Below are 15,256 nucleotides of genomic sequence, written 5' to 3'. Positions count from 1 at the left end.
TACTACACGCCAGTTTTAGCTACAAGGAAAAAGAAGTTTCTTTGCTTTGGAGAGTTACAAAGTAACAGCTAAAACTTGAAAAAATGTACTTCATGTTTCAGAGACTTTGATTCCACAAGTAAACATCATGACCACTTTTGATTTTCTAAGATGAAGACACAATGATACTTTTTTGGCCAAACTATAACCAAACTGATTTTAACCACGTATTCTTAGAAAGCAGTACTCTGAAATGCAAGTCATAAATATTAAGGTTTTTTTTTCCATCTAGTGACTCCTATGTGAAATCCTATGAAATATGAACTTTCATCTTTACCTAGGAGAACTTTTACAATCTTTTCTCTGATGTCTGATGAAAGGTATTTGTGCCCAAAAGCTTGAAATTAATTTTTTTTTTTTTTGCAAAAATCTTGTTGGTCTCATTAAAGGTATCACCTCTGTTCACGCGCCCTGATTGCTTTTTCCTCTAAACCAATACAGTTACAACCTGGATACCAGTAATAAATGCTTGCCTTTTATTTTCCCTTTACCTTGTTCCGAAACTGAATCCAGTCTTCAGGACAGCCTCCCTTTGTTGGGCGATATTGTGGATCATGTTTCTCCAGTAAGGATGCATTATATTTTTCACAAATGAAGGGCAGTTTCAAATGACAGTTTGTTGGGTAGCCTATAGAAATACAAATATCATATTTACTTAGTATTTCCCCCAGTCAGCATGGGGAAAAAAAAGCCTGGTCTTGGATTCACATACAAGGAAGACAATTTTTTAAATTTAGTTATTTTTGAACTGTTGCACTGAGCATGACTATCTAGATTTTTTCGCAACCCCCACCCCCACCCCCGCAAAAAAGATATATAAATAAATAAGTCAATCAATCTTTACCTCCAACACCCTGCCAAGCGGCCACACTAAAAACCCGCTACACAGTTTTTCACCATGTGTCCACATGCCCGCACACCCATACCTGTACCCCCACCCACTGCCCTCCTCAGAGGGCTTGCCCCTAAGAAAACAGTCTATGCCAGACCCCTCTCCACCAGATAAGGTCAGTCATTTCTTTCCTGTTGTCCTCTTTTGTCTTCCTGTAGCACCAGTATATTTCACTTAGTCCCATTTTAATACAGTCCTTGACTGTGGAGTCTGACTCTTATGACCTATATTGGGCAAACATGTTATTATAGTGCCCAATGAGTACCATCCCCCTGAGTACAGACTGTTTCCCAAGTCATGGTGAGCCACTACACCAAATACATTTTTACTTCCCCTTCACTCCCACAACTGAGCTGCATTTTTTATTTCCCATTTCTAATGATTCCTGTTTCTTCACCAGCCTTAAATGTCTGGCAAGCATCGTGAAACAGGCACCAAACAGGTCACCCAGAATCCCTCTCTTGTCCCCTCTCTCAGCCTGGCATATATAACCAGTTGTCCATGAAGTAAAGTTGGACCAGGTTGCCCTATGCCTCACCTGCATATGTTTTTGGAGGATCCCAGGACTCATGACAAGAACACCTGGTTCCAGTCAGGAGTGGGAGCTAAATCAGCACATAGTCTTCTAGTCCCCGTCCTCCTCCTCCCCCCACACCCCACAAAGATCTATCTGGAGTACATACATATACTGAGCAGTGCTGAGCTGTGGGGTCACCATGGCTTGAAATGCTGTTAATTCTACTAGGGCTCAGCCCAATCTAATATATGGTAAATCATGAGCCTTTTGGCTTTAGACTAATATAATTTATAGTTTGTATTAAAAAGCAGCAGCCAAAGTGCTATTTAAAAACATGTTTAAGGAGTACCTGTGCTAAAATTTGCAGCAGTTTCAAAAAAGGTAAAATGAGTCAATTCTGGATGAATTAAGTCTCTGCGTACTATATGCAAATTACAACAGCTATGTTTATTTCAAGATTAATTTTTTTTTAAATTTGCTCCTCACTTCCATGTCCTCAGAGAGAACAGGGTCTGAGAGAAAGCACGGGGAGGAGGGCAGAAGCCAATGACTCCCCTCAGATTTATTTTTTCTGCTGTAGCAGTAAGAGAGGGACAAATTCAAGGCAAACCTTCAATAATCGCATTCTATCCTTGGAAAGTTATAACGAATTTATAACATTTTCTATATACAGAACCTAATTATTGGGGGTTATACAATCAAGGTCATCTTATATTCAAGTTAATAAAGTACACAGAATTATTAGCATTATTATTTATATTATGATAGTGGCAATAATAAATAGTAGCATCATTATACATTTTATCTGCACTTGCTTTTTCATACAGTATTTATGTTTATGATAGGAAACAGTCCTTTTCCAGTCTGATGCAACTACAAAATACAACAAAAATACAGAGTATTTTGTACATGGCCTAAGAAAGTACATGGCTTAAGATATCCACAAAACAAGACAGCCAGATTTTGAAATCCTTGTTCACTTCCGGCAGCACCTTTCTCCAAGTGGTCTCACTGTCCTTAATGGACAAGACGTTGAATAAAATATTATTCAAGAACAGCAGAAGCTTTGCAACCAGGCCCACAGGACATGACCCAGTGCTTAATGAATAAACATAATTCCCATCTCAGTGATTTAAATAGGCATTTGATAAGGCCCATTATACTTCACAGAACTTGAAGAATAAGTTTTGAGGAGAGGCTGCCCACTAACAGAGACAAAAAGAGGCAAGGTGACCAGCATACAAATCTGCAGAGGAATTGGGTTTAGGGGGTAGGTGAATATAGAGAAGGGACATTATTGGTGAACAATGGGTTAGCTTTTCCAAGTATACAGTGAAGCTGATTAAAGGAAATCTGAAATTCCTTTATGAGCTTTTTAGTTGCTTGATGAACTTGTTCCTGTACAAGCCCTCAGTTAAACCAGATTCACATCTGCATTTGCAAGTTACTGTAATACCTCAGTAGCAGATACTGAGGTATTACAGTACCAGAAGGCAGAGTTTGAGTTGCATACAAACATTTGACCAGCACAAGTAGATTTTATTTGTTAGTTTATTTTGTCTTAAACAGGCTAATAACCTTGCACAAAATTCTCTACTCCTCCATCTACTTTATTTCATTAATTAAAACCAAGGTTCTTTATATGGAGAAATGGGTTACCAGAAACCAAACCAGATCATATTTCCTACAATCAATATAAAATTTCTAGACAGCTACTTTTTTTTATATATATATAAAAAAAAATAATGAAGTAACAAGCTTACCTTTATACCAGGTCCTTCTAGAAATATACACACAATCCCTCCAGAATCGACCATAGAAACGTGGATGTAACTGTAAACTAGACACAAACATTTCAAAGTCAACCTCTGACAAAATGTGCTCTTTGAGGGGAAAATCCTGGGCAGGAAGGATTCCGATGGCAGGAGAACCACTGCAGCTTTGCTGCTTGGGAGACAGATAGTGCCAGGAGCTTCCACATGCAACTGTACACCAGGGAGCTGTCTGTGCATTGATAGGCAAGAAGTCTGGAGAGAGGACCAGCATATGGGAAAGTGGATGGTAAGATCAAGGGACCTATAGAAATAGTCCTAGATCTACTGCCCAAAACAATCTGGCAGAGGAATGTGCTACAGGAGCTCTGCCCTTGCTCAGGCTAGGATAAAAATGTAATCTTTACTTAAGAGTCTAGTATGTAGTCTGACTCCTCAGGAGCTGTTAATTTATTATCATGACCAGTAAAATATACAAGAGCCTAAATTTTCTGTTTGCAGTTATTTTAATGTGGTTTGAGCTTTACTTGTTAGGATGAGAGTTCAATCATTCAGGCGTTCTAATAATCCATTAATACTTCTAAGATATTAAAACCCTGGCCATATTTGCAGGGCTGGTTCAATATTTTAAAATACTTGGAAGAAAAAGCTCCAGGTAAATGTTACTATTACAGATTTAGGGGGTTAGTGTTGATAACTCATAGCTTATATTGTAGATATGTCAGAAGTGAGCTCTGTTATTAATTTGGAATCATGTAATAGTAATTTTAGTAATACCTTAATTAAAATTAAAAAATTATTCTCAAAATTAATGTCAACAAAAGCTTCTAATAACGTTGCTTGGAATCACTTTACTTACGGTGAATGATATTCATAATCTATGAATTTCAACCACCATTTCTGTTCTTCACCTGCCAACTGCAAATAGAAAAAAAAAAATAAGCATGAGATTTTAGCATCACATAGTCTGTAATATACCATGATGGATCACTGGCTTTTACCTCTCCCCTCTAAATTATACAGTAAGACTTCCCATGGCTTAAATGGTTTAAAAGAAGCAAGACTGGAACTTGCATTGTAAGAATCAGTACTCTTATAATTTAAATGACTTCTTGATATTAGACATAGACTATATACATTGGCAAGTCACAATTTCCTGTTCGTCTTACATTGCTGTGCAAGACAGGGCCATCCAACTGGAAGCCTGGGAGCTGCATGCGGCCCTTCAGCTCCCAAAATTTGCCATTCCCCTGGCTGCTGCTGCTGCACTTGGTGTCTCTAGGTTTCCCCTTCCTTCCTCTGGCTTCCAATTCCTGTGCTTGCCCCAGAGGGTGGTACAATGTAATGTGGTGCAGCACACAGTGCTGGGGAAACCCAGAGCATTGTGCAGTGGGGAAGCCCACAGCTAGTGAGCTGCAGGTCAAACGCTGGCTATGCTGCCATGTAGCAGGCAGGGTGAAAGGGGGGAGCTGCCCATGCACATGGTGGAGGAGCAGGGGGGGGGGGGGGGGGCAGGGGAGGCCACCCACACGGTTGCAGCCTCAGTGGGCCCATGGGTTGAGGACCTTGTAGTATGATGCTCCCAGCTGCTTAGAAGCTGGACAGCCCTGGTACAAGACATTAAAAAAAAAAATACTGAGTACCTTCTGTTACACTCTTATTACTAAATGAAAAAAAACTTGAAAAATATTTTCTGCTACTTACTATACTTTTTATGTTTACCCATTGTTGATAACAAGATCAGTCTTGTCAGTTTCAAGTCTGAGTTCTCATATACCAACACAGGGATTTTCAAATTTTTTCATGGTGTAGATAATATCTTAATTGTGATCTTACTGTCATCTTCACATCTTCTGCACACCTCCCCTACCATTCATGAAAGTACATATCACTGGATCTTCTATTCAAGATCACCAGTGAGAATTGGGGGTGGCTCTGTTCCCCGAGGCACCACCTAGGGTTACTAGGAATAACGGTCACAAATTGTTAGAGAGAAGGTTCAGGCTGGACATCAGGAGACATTACTTTACAGTTAGGGTTGCCAGGCTCTGGAACAGGCTCCCAAGTGAGGCGGTACTCTCTCCTACCTTGGGGGTCTTCAAGAGGAGGCTGGACAGATATTTGGCTGGGGTGATGTGACCCTGGCACCCATTTCTGCCCAAGGCAGGGGGTCAGACCTGATGATCTGTCTAGGTCCCTTTCGACCCTAAGCACTATGATACATAATATATCTGGTGGCAACTATAGAAATTGCAAGGCTGAAGGGGTTAAAAGGGACATTAATTCTCAAGCCAGGAGAAAGCAGTGTAGTGGAGTGGAGTGATTCCAAGAATTTGACCCTTTAAACCACCAGAACTCCCAGGAAATGGGAACGTCAGTTGGCACACTGATGTAATGTTTATATTACAGGAACATAGGGGACATTTTAGAGTAAAGATTAAAATTGTTTTAACTGCAATAAAAATTACTATCATGACAATATTTCTTTTAATTAGGGGTCAATTAGCTTTTACATAAACATAGGGTAAAGAAAAGGAAGAGGACAAGGACAGTCATCACTGTGGCACTGTTCCCCTTTTCTTCCAACCCCAAGGAAGGTTCTCTGAGAGTCACAGGATCAATAGCTAGGGAGGACACAGGGTAGAATTGAGAAGCATCTCTTACCCTTGTACCTAGCAAAACATGCTATATTAGTGCCCTATAGGCCATAAGAAACACTTTAAACAGCGATTTTAGGGATAAGAGCTGGAAGTGTTGGCCCTAACAACTCTAATGCAGTCAGACTACTAGGGACACAGGACAAGGTGCCCAAAGCTGATCAAGTCATAGCCTTTTTGTGGATGACTTTCTCCAAGAAATCCCCCAAACTCACATGGATTATGAAGAACTGGTAGGTCAGGCCATTAGGTTTTCCTTCCTGGGGGTCAACTACTTAAGGAGTTTTAGAGTGCTGCTGCAGGCCAGGAAGTAAGGGGGCAGTGTGCTGACCTGGCTCAGCATGGTGGGGAGGGCGCAATTAATCCTATCCATCCCCAGGGCTGTCCACCCTGCACCTACCACCAGAGGCACCAGATGGAGTGGGTGGGCAGGCAGGGTCTGCAAGGAGACCAGCCCTAGACCCCTGTGGGCAGGGCATGCATGGCCAGGTGGGATGGGGCTACGGGCAGGTGGTGAGTGGCGGCCCAGAGTGGGATGGGTGGGTAAGGCCAGGACTAGGATCATGGGCAGGGACATGCAGGGAGTTGAGTCTGATCACTCCGCTTCCCCTGCCCCACCACATGCCTGGGGGTGGTGGGACTGGCTGCACATGCCATGGCCCAGGCTGTTTCCCATGCCTGGGCCAGGTGGGGCCAAGGATCCACTGCAGACTGGATAGAATCCCTTGGTGAGCTGGATGCAGCCCATGGGCTCTATTTTGTGTACCCCTGCTATAAAAGAAATGCTGTAATCTTATCTGTTTTGTTGTTTTTTTTAAACAAAGATTCTCACATAAGAGCAGATCATTTTGTTTATGCATACTATACACATTGCCCTCCTATGATTAAAATCACAGAAACCTGCCACTGATTTCTCCTCTCATTCTGGTAAAGCAATGTGTTGTGCCAGTGTTGGAATTCACGCATACAGTTTCTATACACTGTTACAGTCCACAGGAACTATGGGGGGCTTATGGGATTCTTGCCGAACATCAACGTCCTGTACGGGCCTTGTAGTCCGTTATCAAAGAGATTTTAAACTTAATTATTCAAGTGATTAATTACAATACATTAATAAAAAAAGACACAAAGCATTTGAGTGATCTCTCCCCTTTTCAGGAAATTTAAAAAAATATAAAAGGGTTATGTGGCAGCACGACAAATGAAGAGAAAAAGTAACTTTATGCTCTAAACATTGCAATGAAAACATTTTCATAATACAAAGTAACAGATTTGATTACCATATCTATTTGACTTAGGACTGCCCTTAGTTTTGTATAAGATTCCACAGATGCTAAGTCACTATCATTTTTTTCACAGTAGAAAGAAGCTTCTTGGTAGCTCAGGTGCTTGTCCAACACAAACCAATATTCAGATCCATCAATAACCAGCGATGGTCCATGAATTCCAACTTCATCTACAGAGAAAGTAACAAAAAACAACAACAAAAAATCAGATTCAAGGAATTAATCCTGAAAAGTTATTACACACAGAAAAGGAACATTGAACAAAGTTTGTTCTGATCCTGGGAGAGCTGATACTTGCTTCTCCTTCCAAATATTTTTGGTATTATGCACTCTGCGTGATCTACACTAACATCAGAAAGGATATTATCATAAAAAATACTATATACACAAAACTGAAGTATATGTAAGAAGTAAATTTATTTACCTGGTATGTACCACTCTGGCGTCTTTGGAGTGCTACCTGTTCCAGGAAAAATATATAATTATTGCAGGGGCATTTCACAACAAGACCTAAGCAACAAAGCATTTAAATCCCTATACCTTCTTTTTGGCAAGAAGAATTTGGAGTAAATTGGTTTTACAGTTTCCATACCCAATCTTGCATTCCTAATGGATTTACATTCATTTAAAGTAAATTGGAGTTTTGTCTAAATTAAGTAAAATGTATTATTTTTCTCCTCAGTAGAGAAACGTGCAAGCATCAAAACTCTAATAATGTCAATTCTATCCTCATGTAGATGCTAAGATTTGGCATTTTAACTAATTTATTCATTTTAATTGAATATTTCCAGTGAATCAAGAAAAGTATGGAAAGCTATTTGTCTGATCAACTGAAATTACACAAGAGAATGACACTTTTAACGGCTCACAAAACGGCAGTGTCTGTGATGCTGTACTATCCTTTTTCACTCCAACCAAAGAAACCCTTTTCTGGCTACCTTGTTACTCTGGAGAGCCTAATTACAAATTTTACTGGGATACCAGAGGTCAGTTTGGGTCTGGAGGATATCGGTTACATTTCTCAGCTGTCTATACAGTTTTCTGTACTTATAAATACTGGTTACAAATGTTAAAGCATATGCTCAAAGTCCATGGCCTGTATCTCTCACTAGGTTAGGGTGACTATCTGCACTATGATATATTTTTTACTCCAAGGGACTTTCCATAAGAGCAAAGTAGAATTGCAAAATAGGGATGCATAGGTGCTTCCTCTTAAAATACAAATCACCACCAAAACTAGAATTTCACAAGCCTTCAGAAAGTATAATACTCACTGTTGTTTAGGCTTCAGGCCTACACTTTTTAGGATCATAGGAAAGTAGGGCTGGAAAGGACTTTGTGAGGTCATCTAGTCCAAACCCCCTGCTCAAGGCAAGATCAGCCCTGACTAAACCATCCTAGTCAAGCATCTGTCCAATATGCTCTTAAAATTTCCAGGGATGGAGTTTCCACAATTTGTCCATAGTCTGTTCCAATGTTTGACCACCCTCAATCTTCAAATTATATTTCTCCTGCTGCAGCTTGAGGCCATTGCTTCTAGTCCTGACCCCTATGGCTGGGGTGAACATTTTATTTTGAAGGAATCCAGGACAGGGGGCACCACCCTTTCCTTCCTGACCCTGCACAAGTGCACACCCCCTGACCCTTCATGTGCACTCCCTCCTTCCCTTCCAACCCTGTGGCTCCCAGGAACCCTGACAGCAGAACAGGGGCAGGGAAGTCTCTATCCCCCATGCACAGAGGCTGGACCCAGTGGGAGTAACCCTCATGCTCTGCCAGCCCACATTCCAGTCACGTGGCACCTACCCCCTGCTGATGGCAGACACCCAGAGCCGCCACACACCGTGAGCCTCTGCAGTGGCTGCAGCAGCAAAGCACGAGACAGCTGGTAGTGGGTGGCCATCCTGGCTTGCACCACACAGGCATCCAAGCCTCAGCCCAGGCTATCTTCGGCAGTCCTGCCCCGCCCTGGCCGATCCTCACCCCAAGAAGGAACAGCAGTGATCAGTCCAGCCTGCCCCCCACCCGGCCTCAGGAAGAGCTGGGCTGGGCATGTTTGGGTAGGGTGGTACCAACCTGGGACTTTTGCTTCAAATTTTAGCCAACCAGCTGGGACAGCCTACGAAATGCAGGACTGTCCCAACCAAACTGGGATGTATGGTTACACTACCTACAGCCACAGAGAATAGTCTAGCTCCATTCTCTTTGTAATTAACCTTCAGGTATTTCAAGACTTATCAAATCCCCCCTCATTCTCCTTCTCTCCAGACTACATAATCCTAATTATTTTAGCCTTTCCTCATAAATCAAGCTTCCCAGTCCTCTAATCGTTTTTGTCACTCACTTTCCAATCTGTCCATATTATCTTGAAGTTTTGGGCCCAAAACTAGACACTGTACTCCACGTAAGCTTCACCAGTGCCAAACAGAGAGGAAGAATCACTTCCCTTGATTTGCAAGAGACACTCCTGTTAGTACAACTCAGCATATACTGCTGGCTTTTTTGGCAATGTGATCCCACTATTGGCCCACAGTCAGCTTATGGTCCACTACTAGTTTATGGCAACCTAAACAATCATTCCCCAGTCTGTATTTATGCATGCAATTATTCCAACCCAAGTGCAGGATTTAGCACATGTCCTTGCTGAATTTCATCTGATTGATTGAGGACCATTTCTCCAGTCTATCCAGGTCATCCCAGGCCCTCGCCCTACCTTCTAGAGTACAACTCCATCCAACTTGGTGTCATCCATAAATTTGCTAAGTGTGCACTCACTGAATATCTTCATTGATAAAGATATTGAAGATATTTGCTAACTATCTACAAGATGGGATGCGGTGCATCCTCAGCAAATTTGCAGATGACACCAAGCTGCAGGGAGTAGTAGATACATTGAAGGACAGGGCTAGGATTCAGAGACACCTAGACATACTGGAGGACTGAACCAAAAGAAAGCTCATGAGGTTCAATAAGGACAAGTGAAAAGTCCTGCATTTAGGACAGAACAATCCATGCACCAGTACAGGCTGGGGACTGATTGGCTAAGCAATAGCTCTGCAGAAGAAGACCTGGGGGTTACAGTGGACAGTAAGCTGAATATGAGCCAGCAGTGTGCCCCTGTCACCAAGATGACTAACAGCATGCTGTGCTGCATTAGTAGGAGTGTTGACAGCAGATAGAGGGGAATAATCACTTCCTTCATTTTGGCACTGGTGAAGCCACATGTAGTACTGTGTCCAGTTTTGGGGCCCCCGCTACAGAAAGGATGTGGACAAATTGGATAGTCCAGCGGAGGGCAATGAAAATTGAGGGGGTGGGGGGACATGACTTATAAGGAGAGGCTGAAGGAACTGGGCTTATCTAATTTGGAGAAGAGAAGATTAAGGGGGGGATTTCATAAATAGGCTTCAACTACTTGAAGGGTGGTTACAAAAAGGATGGAGCTAGACTGTTCTCAGTGGTGGCAGATGACAAAACAAGAAGCAACTGTCTCAAGGTGCAGCAAGGGAAGTTTAGGTTAGATGTTTGGAAAAACTCTCTAGCAAGGAGGGTAGTAAAGTTCTGGAACAGGCTATCCAGAGAGGTTGTGAAATCTCCATCCTTAGAAATTTTTAAGACCTGGGTATACAAAGTTTTGGCTGGGATGATTTTGTTGGGGCTGGTACTGCTTTGAGCACGCAGTTGGACTAGATGACCTCCTGAGGTCCCTTCCAACACTAATTTTCCAGGATTCTATGAATCCCGTCTTCCAAATCATCAATGAAGATGTTAAAGCAGGGTTGTCCTAAGCAACCCACCATGACATTCCCCTGTTGCTCTCCTCTCTGACCTTTACCCAGAGGCTTTCAACAGGCCTACCCTTCCACTTCATATTGCTCATTAGAAATCCAACTCCTCCTTTTCCCTCATCTGTCCTTCCTGAACAAAAGCCATCCAAGACAGCATTCCAGTAATGTAAACTATCTGCTGACATCTCCATAGTCCCAATTATATCTTAAGTCCATGATCATATTAGGACCACCCTCATATAGCAAAATCCATTTCAATTTGATATAAACAGCATTACAAATGCGACACACTAGGTGTTCTTAGCCATATAAATATTAAAAGGTCAAGTCTCATTTTTGAATTCTATGGACTGTAGGTCTCAAGACTATTTTAATGTCTTTCTGAGTTACTTATTTTAAAGAGACCCTGGGTTTATTGTTAGGGCTAAAAAAAGTGAAAGAAGATGCAAAGATATTTTAAACAAAAACAATAAAATTAGATAAACAAATGGACACAAATGCAGTTTACCTTTTGTTATCTGACAAACCCACTCAAGTTTAGCATCACAGTGGAAAGGTTTCAAGTAAAAATCCAATTCTTTGCCTTCATATGGATAAAATCTCCAGTACTGTCTACGCGAAATTCGAATGGTCTGCATAAGAGTAGAGATGGGAAACTGTGTTGGTAGAGTCAGTACAACCCTCTGGAGTTATAATGCTGTTTATAAAAATCTACTTAATAACAAGATCATTTCCTTTTTTGCTAGTCCCAGGCAATTTTAACAGAATTTTTAAAATGATAAAATACAGCATTACCCCCAATGCCATCTGAGCTGAGGAAGCAATCAATTTAAAGTGTGTCCTTTTACGGACATCTGTTCTTGCAAATGACTACAGGTTCTTTTTTTTAAATCTACATCTCCTCTGTGTTATCACAGAGTAATACAGTATAATTTACTGTGCTTCAAATGATGCACATTTCTACCCAGAAAGAAAGATATGACCTGTCCCAGAAATTATTCCTTTTAACATAATCAAGAGATAACATGCAATGCTGTGTGGAGTTTTGTACTGCTGGCAAGGCCATCCATGGCAGCAGCGTCAAGAGTGAGGTTTGCAAGATTTCATATTTCATAGACGTATAGTGATCCAAAAATAAGAAAGTCCTCAATGGTGGAGTAAGTGGATGAAGAAAGAATATTTCACAATGGCCACAAAAGTGAATGAAGGCTGCAGTGGTGTAGAAACTCCTGGTTACTTAGGTTTTCCTTGCTGTCAGATTAAGGTTGCCTTCCCAAGAAGTACCGTGTGACTGTTGATCCGCAACATCACCCCCACATTTAAAGATGACATGCACAGCTGTCTTCCTTTAATAGCCACTTCTATGGTGATGGAGGAAGGTCCTAGTGATTACCAGAAGCCCCTAATCATGGATTTGTGTGGAGGCGATGATTGCATGGTGGTCATTTTGTACTTGGAACTGAGACAGGATATGATTCAGCAGCTGTAGTCACAGTTGAGCAGGCCTATTTAGGATCTACTCTCCTTACCCTGTATGGGGAGGGGGACCTAAACAAAGTCCATCTCTGACTGGAAAACTGCAAGTAGTGGGAACGCTCTATCTGCAGTCCAAATCAAGTAACGAAGTTTGTAACTGGGACAACCATACCCTTATGGACAAGCCTAATAGGGAACGAGTAGACTGAAGGATAACACTCATGGCCAGAGAACTTGCTTAATTTGATACTGACATTTCTGCACTTAGTGAGACCAGATGCACAGAAGAGAGGCAGCTCGCAGACTATGGTGGTAGCTATGCTTTTTTTTTTTTTTTTTAATGAAAAGCCAAAAAAACAGACACATCCATGACATTGCTTATGCCATCAAGACCAAGATAGCTACTCAGATGTCAGAGTGTCTGGCTGGCATCACTAAGCATCTCATGATCCCAGCCTCAAACCTGGGCCTCAGCCTGGCAGCACAGCTACTCAACTCAGCCTGCCACCCCTCGGCTAATCACTCCAGCTGGTCAAGGGCAACTTAAAGCCTCCAGTAGGGCCTAAGACTCTGCCTACTCCCTGCCACCTGAGTGGCCAGCTGGGTTTAAATAACCTTCCACTTCCAGCATATAAATTCCTGACATAGAACAGGAAGCATCAGGGCAATAGGGCTTAACTTGACTGAAGATCACTTCACTGCTCCCCCTGGCTTGTGATCTCTGATTCCACTTTCTGCTTGATCTCCTGGCTCCTCAACCCAGCTTGCTCTCCAGCTCTGCTCTCTGATTAACCGCCCAGCTTTTTCACCCAGCTTGCTCCTGAACCTTGCTGTGTGTGTGGCAGGGCACTTCGGAGTGCTGCTATTTTAAAAGGCCAGGCAGCCTGCAAAAACTGCTAGAAGGTACAGGCCAGGGCTAATGGGGGGGGGGGGGGAAAAGGTCAGCTGACCCAGGGAGCTGGCAGGTATAAGTTCAGGCCCTGAAAGAAGCTGGGAGTAATATCTTGGAGCCTGCTGAGAAAACATCTCCTCAAAGTGGCTGCAGCCCCAGAAGGCCATCTTAGAGAGAACACCGAAAGCAGTTTGGAGGTTTGGGGAGGAACTGAAGGGAGGAGGAGGATCCTAGGGATGCAGGAAGGGGTCCAGAGCATAGTGAGAGGCTGAGAGTGAGGGACCAAAGAAGGTCCAGGAACCCCAAAAGTGGGTTTAAGTGAAAGAAAACATCCATGAAGGATGGCATCTGTGAGGAATGGGGCATGGTGTAAGGGAGGAACGGAGCCATGCAATTAGCTCATAAGGCAGAGACCACATGCACCCAGTAGTCATTTAAAAGAACAATTTAGGAAGCCCTGGAGCAGCCCCCCTCATTAAAATAACCAGCATCAAGGTGTGGTGGGTGACTAGAAGGGGTGATTGCCTACACTCTAAGGGCTGCAGAGACCCCAGGGGCTTCACAGCCACCCCCTGTAGGAGGCACTCTACCAAACTCATCTCTTAATTCCTTGAGCTTGCTTGCTCTTGGACATTGTTCTCTGTTTAATCTCCCAGCTTCTTGACTCTGCTCATTCCTAGACCCTACTCTTGGATTGATCTAATGGCTTCTTGACCTGGTCCAACCTCAGATTCTGCTCACCCATCCTGACTTTGATCCCCAAATGGTCCTAGACCTAACTTCCCATGTCCTAGTATGGCACTCAGTAACACGCAACACACAACAATCATTAGTGCATATAGCTCAATGCAGACGATGAAACAAAAGGAACGTTCTATTCGAAACCTGGGCAAAGATGACAAGATTATTATTTTTGACAATTTTAAAGCTAGAGTGAACAGGGACTTTGAGCTATGGAATGAAACACTTAGAAGGGAAGGGGTGGGGAAAGTCAACTCAAATGGAAGTCTTCTCCTAAGCTAATGGAACATGATCTCATCATCATGAACTCCTTATTCTGCTAAAGCAGTAAATGGAAGACATGATGAATGCACCTCCACTCAGAACAATGGCACTTGCCTATGTCATAGTGGCACCTGGGACCATCACAACAGCCATACCATCAGAGCTATGACCAGTGCAGTTGACTGCTTGATGGATCGTCACCTGATATGGTTAGTCATGTCCTTTCACATCACCCCAAAATGATGTAAACAAAATAAGCTATCAAGGAAGAGGTTCCATCTTGATAGAGGTTCAAACAGTGATCTCCAGCAGTGCCACAGTGAGAAACTCTAGCCTCCCTGATGATCTTAACACTACTTGCTCACTGGGAAAACCCTCATGAGGTGTGAAAGAATCTCTAGGTTTCACCACAAAGACAGACCAGGACTGGCTCAGTGAAAATGATAGGGAAATTCAAGCTCTGACAGAGTAGCTTTCAAAACTTGGCAGAATTACATCAACGATAAAGCAGATTAAGAACAACAAAGCAAGTGGTACTTATGTAATACAAGATGAAACTTATAAGCAAAGCAGAAAGCAGCTCTCTTACCAACTGCTTGCATTTATTTTGAAGATCTGGAACACAAACAGATTCCTAGTGACCTGAGAAATACCAAAACTGTTACCACACCAAAGAGAAAAGATAGAATAGAGTAGCAGCAATTATTATGGTATTGCACTCCTGTCCATAGCTGGGAAGATCCTTGCCTGCATTTTCCTCAATAGATTCACTTTCCTGGCTGAAGACATTCTACCCAAGTCCCAGTGTGATTCCAGACCATTCATACCTACAATAATTGTTGTTGCTAGACAGCTGTAAGATAAGTGCTGCGAGCAACATGAAGATCTTTACATGGGACTTGATTCAGGTCAACAGCGAGACCTCATGGAAA

The 15,256-nt window shown here is 42.4% G+C and overlaps 1 protein-coding gene across 1 annotated transcript in view; it reads right to left on the bottom strand.

Moving 5' to 3' along the window:
- LY75 (lymphocyte antigen 75) overlaps positions 1 to 15,256 on the bottom strand; it is a 135,115-nt gene that overhangs the window by 72,041 nt on the left and 47,818 nt on the right. The window contains exons 16-21 of the mRNA XM_059726274.1: positions 11,460 to 11,583; positions 7,588 to 7,623; positions 7,158 to 7,333; positions 4,080 to 4,138; positions 3,212 to 3,288; positions 531 to 667 (exon numbers count right to left, since the gene is read on the bottom strand). Coding sequence (XP_059582257.1) covers positions 531 to 667; positions 3,212 to 3,288; positions 4,080 to 4,138; positions 7,158 to 7,333; positions 7,588 to 7,623; positions 11,460 to 11,583 — 609 coding nt within the window. The remainder of the gene's footprint in view (positions 1 to 530; positions 668 to 3,211; positions 3,289 to 4,079; positions 4,139 to 7,157; positions 7,334 to 7,587; positions 7,624 to 11,459; positions 11,584 to 15,256) is intronic.

This window comes from Alligator mississippiensis, chromosome 4 (assembly GCF_030867095.1).
Source record: "Alligator mississippiensis isolate rAllMis1 chromosome 4, rAllMis1, whole genome shotgun sequence".
NCBI classification, from domain to species: Eukaryota; Metazoa; Chordata; order Crocodylia; family Alligatoridae; genus Alligator; species Alligator mississippiensis.
Note: the sequence above shows the minus strand (reverse complement) of the source record. Positions and strands in the feature narration are given on the sequence as shown.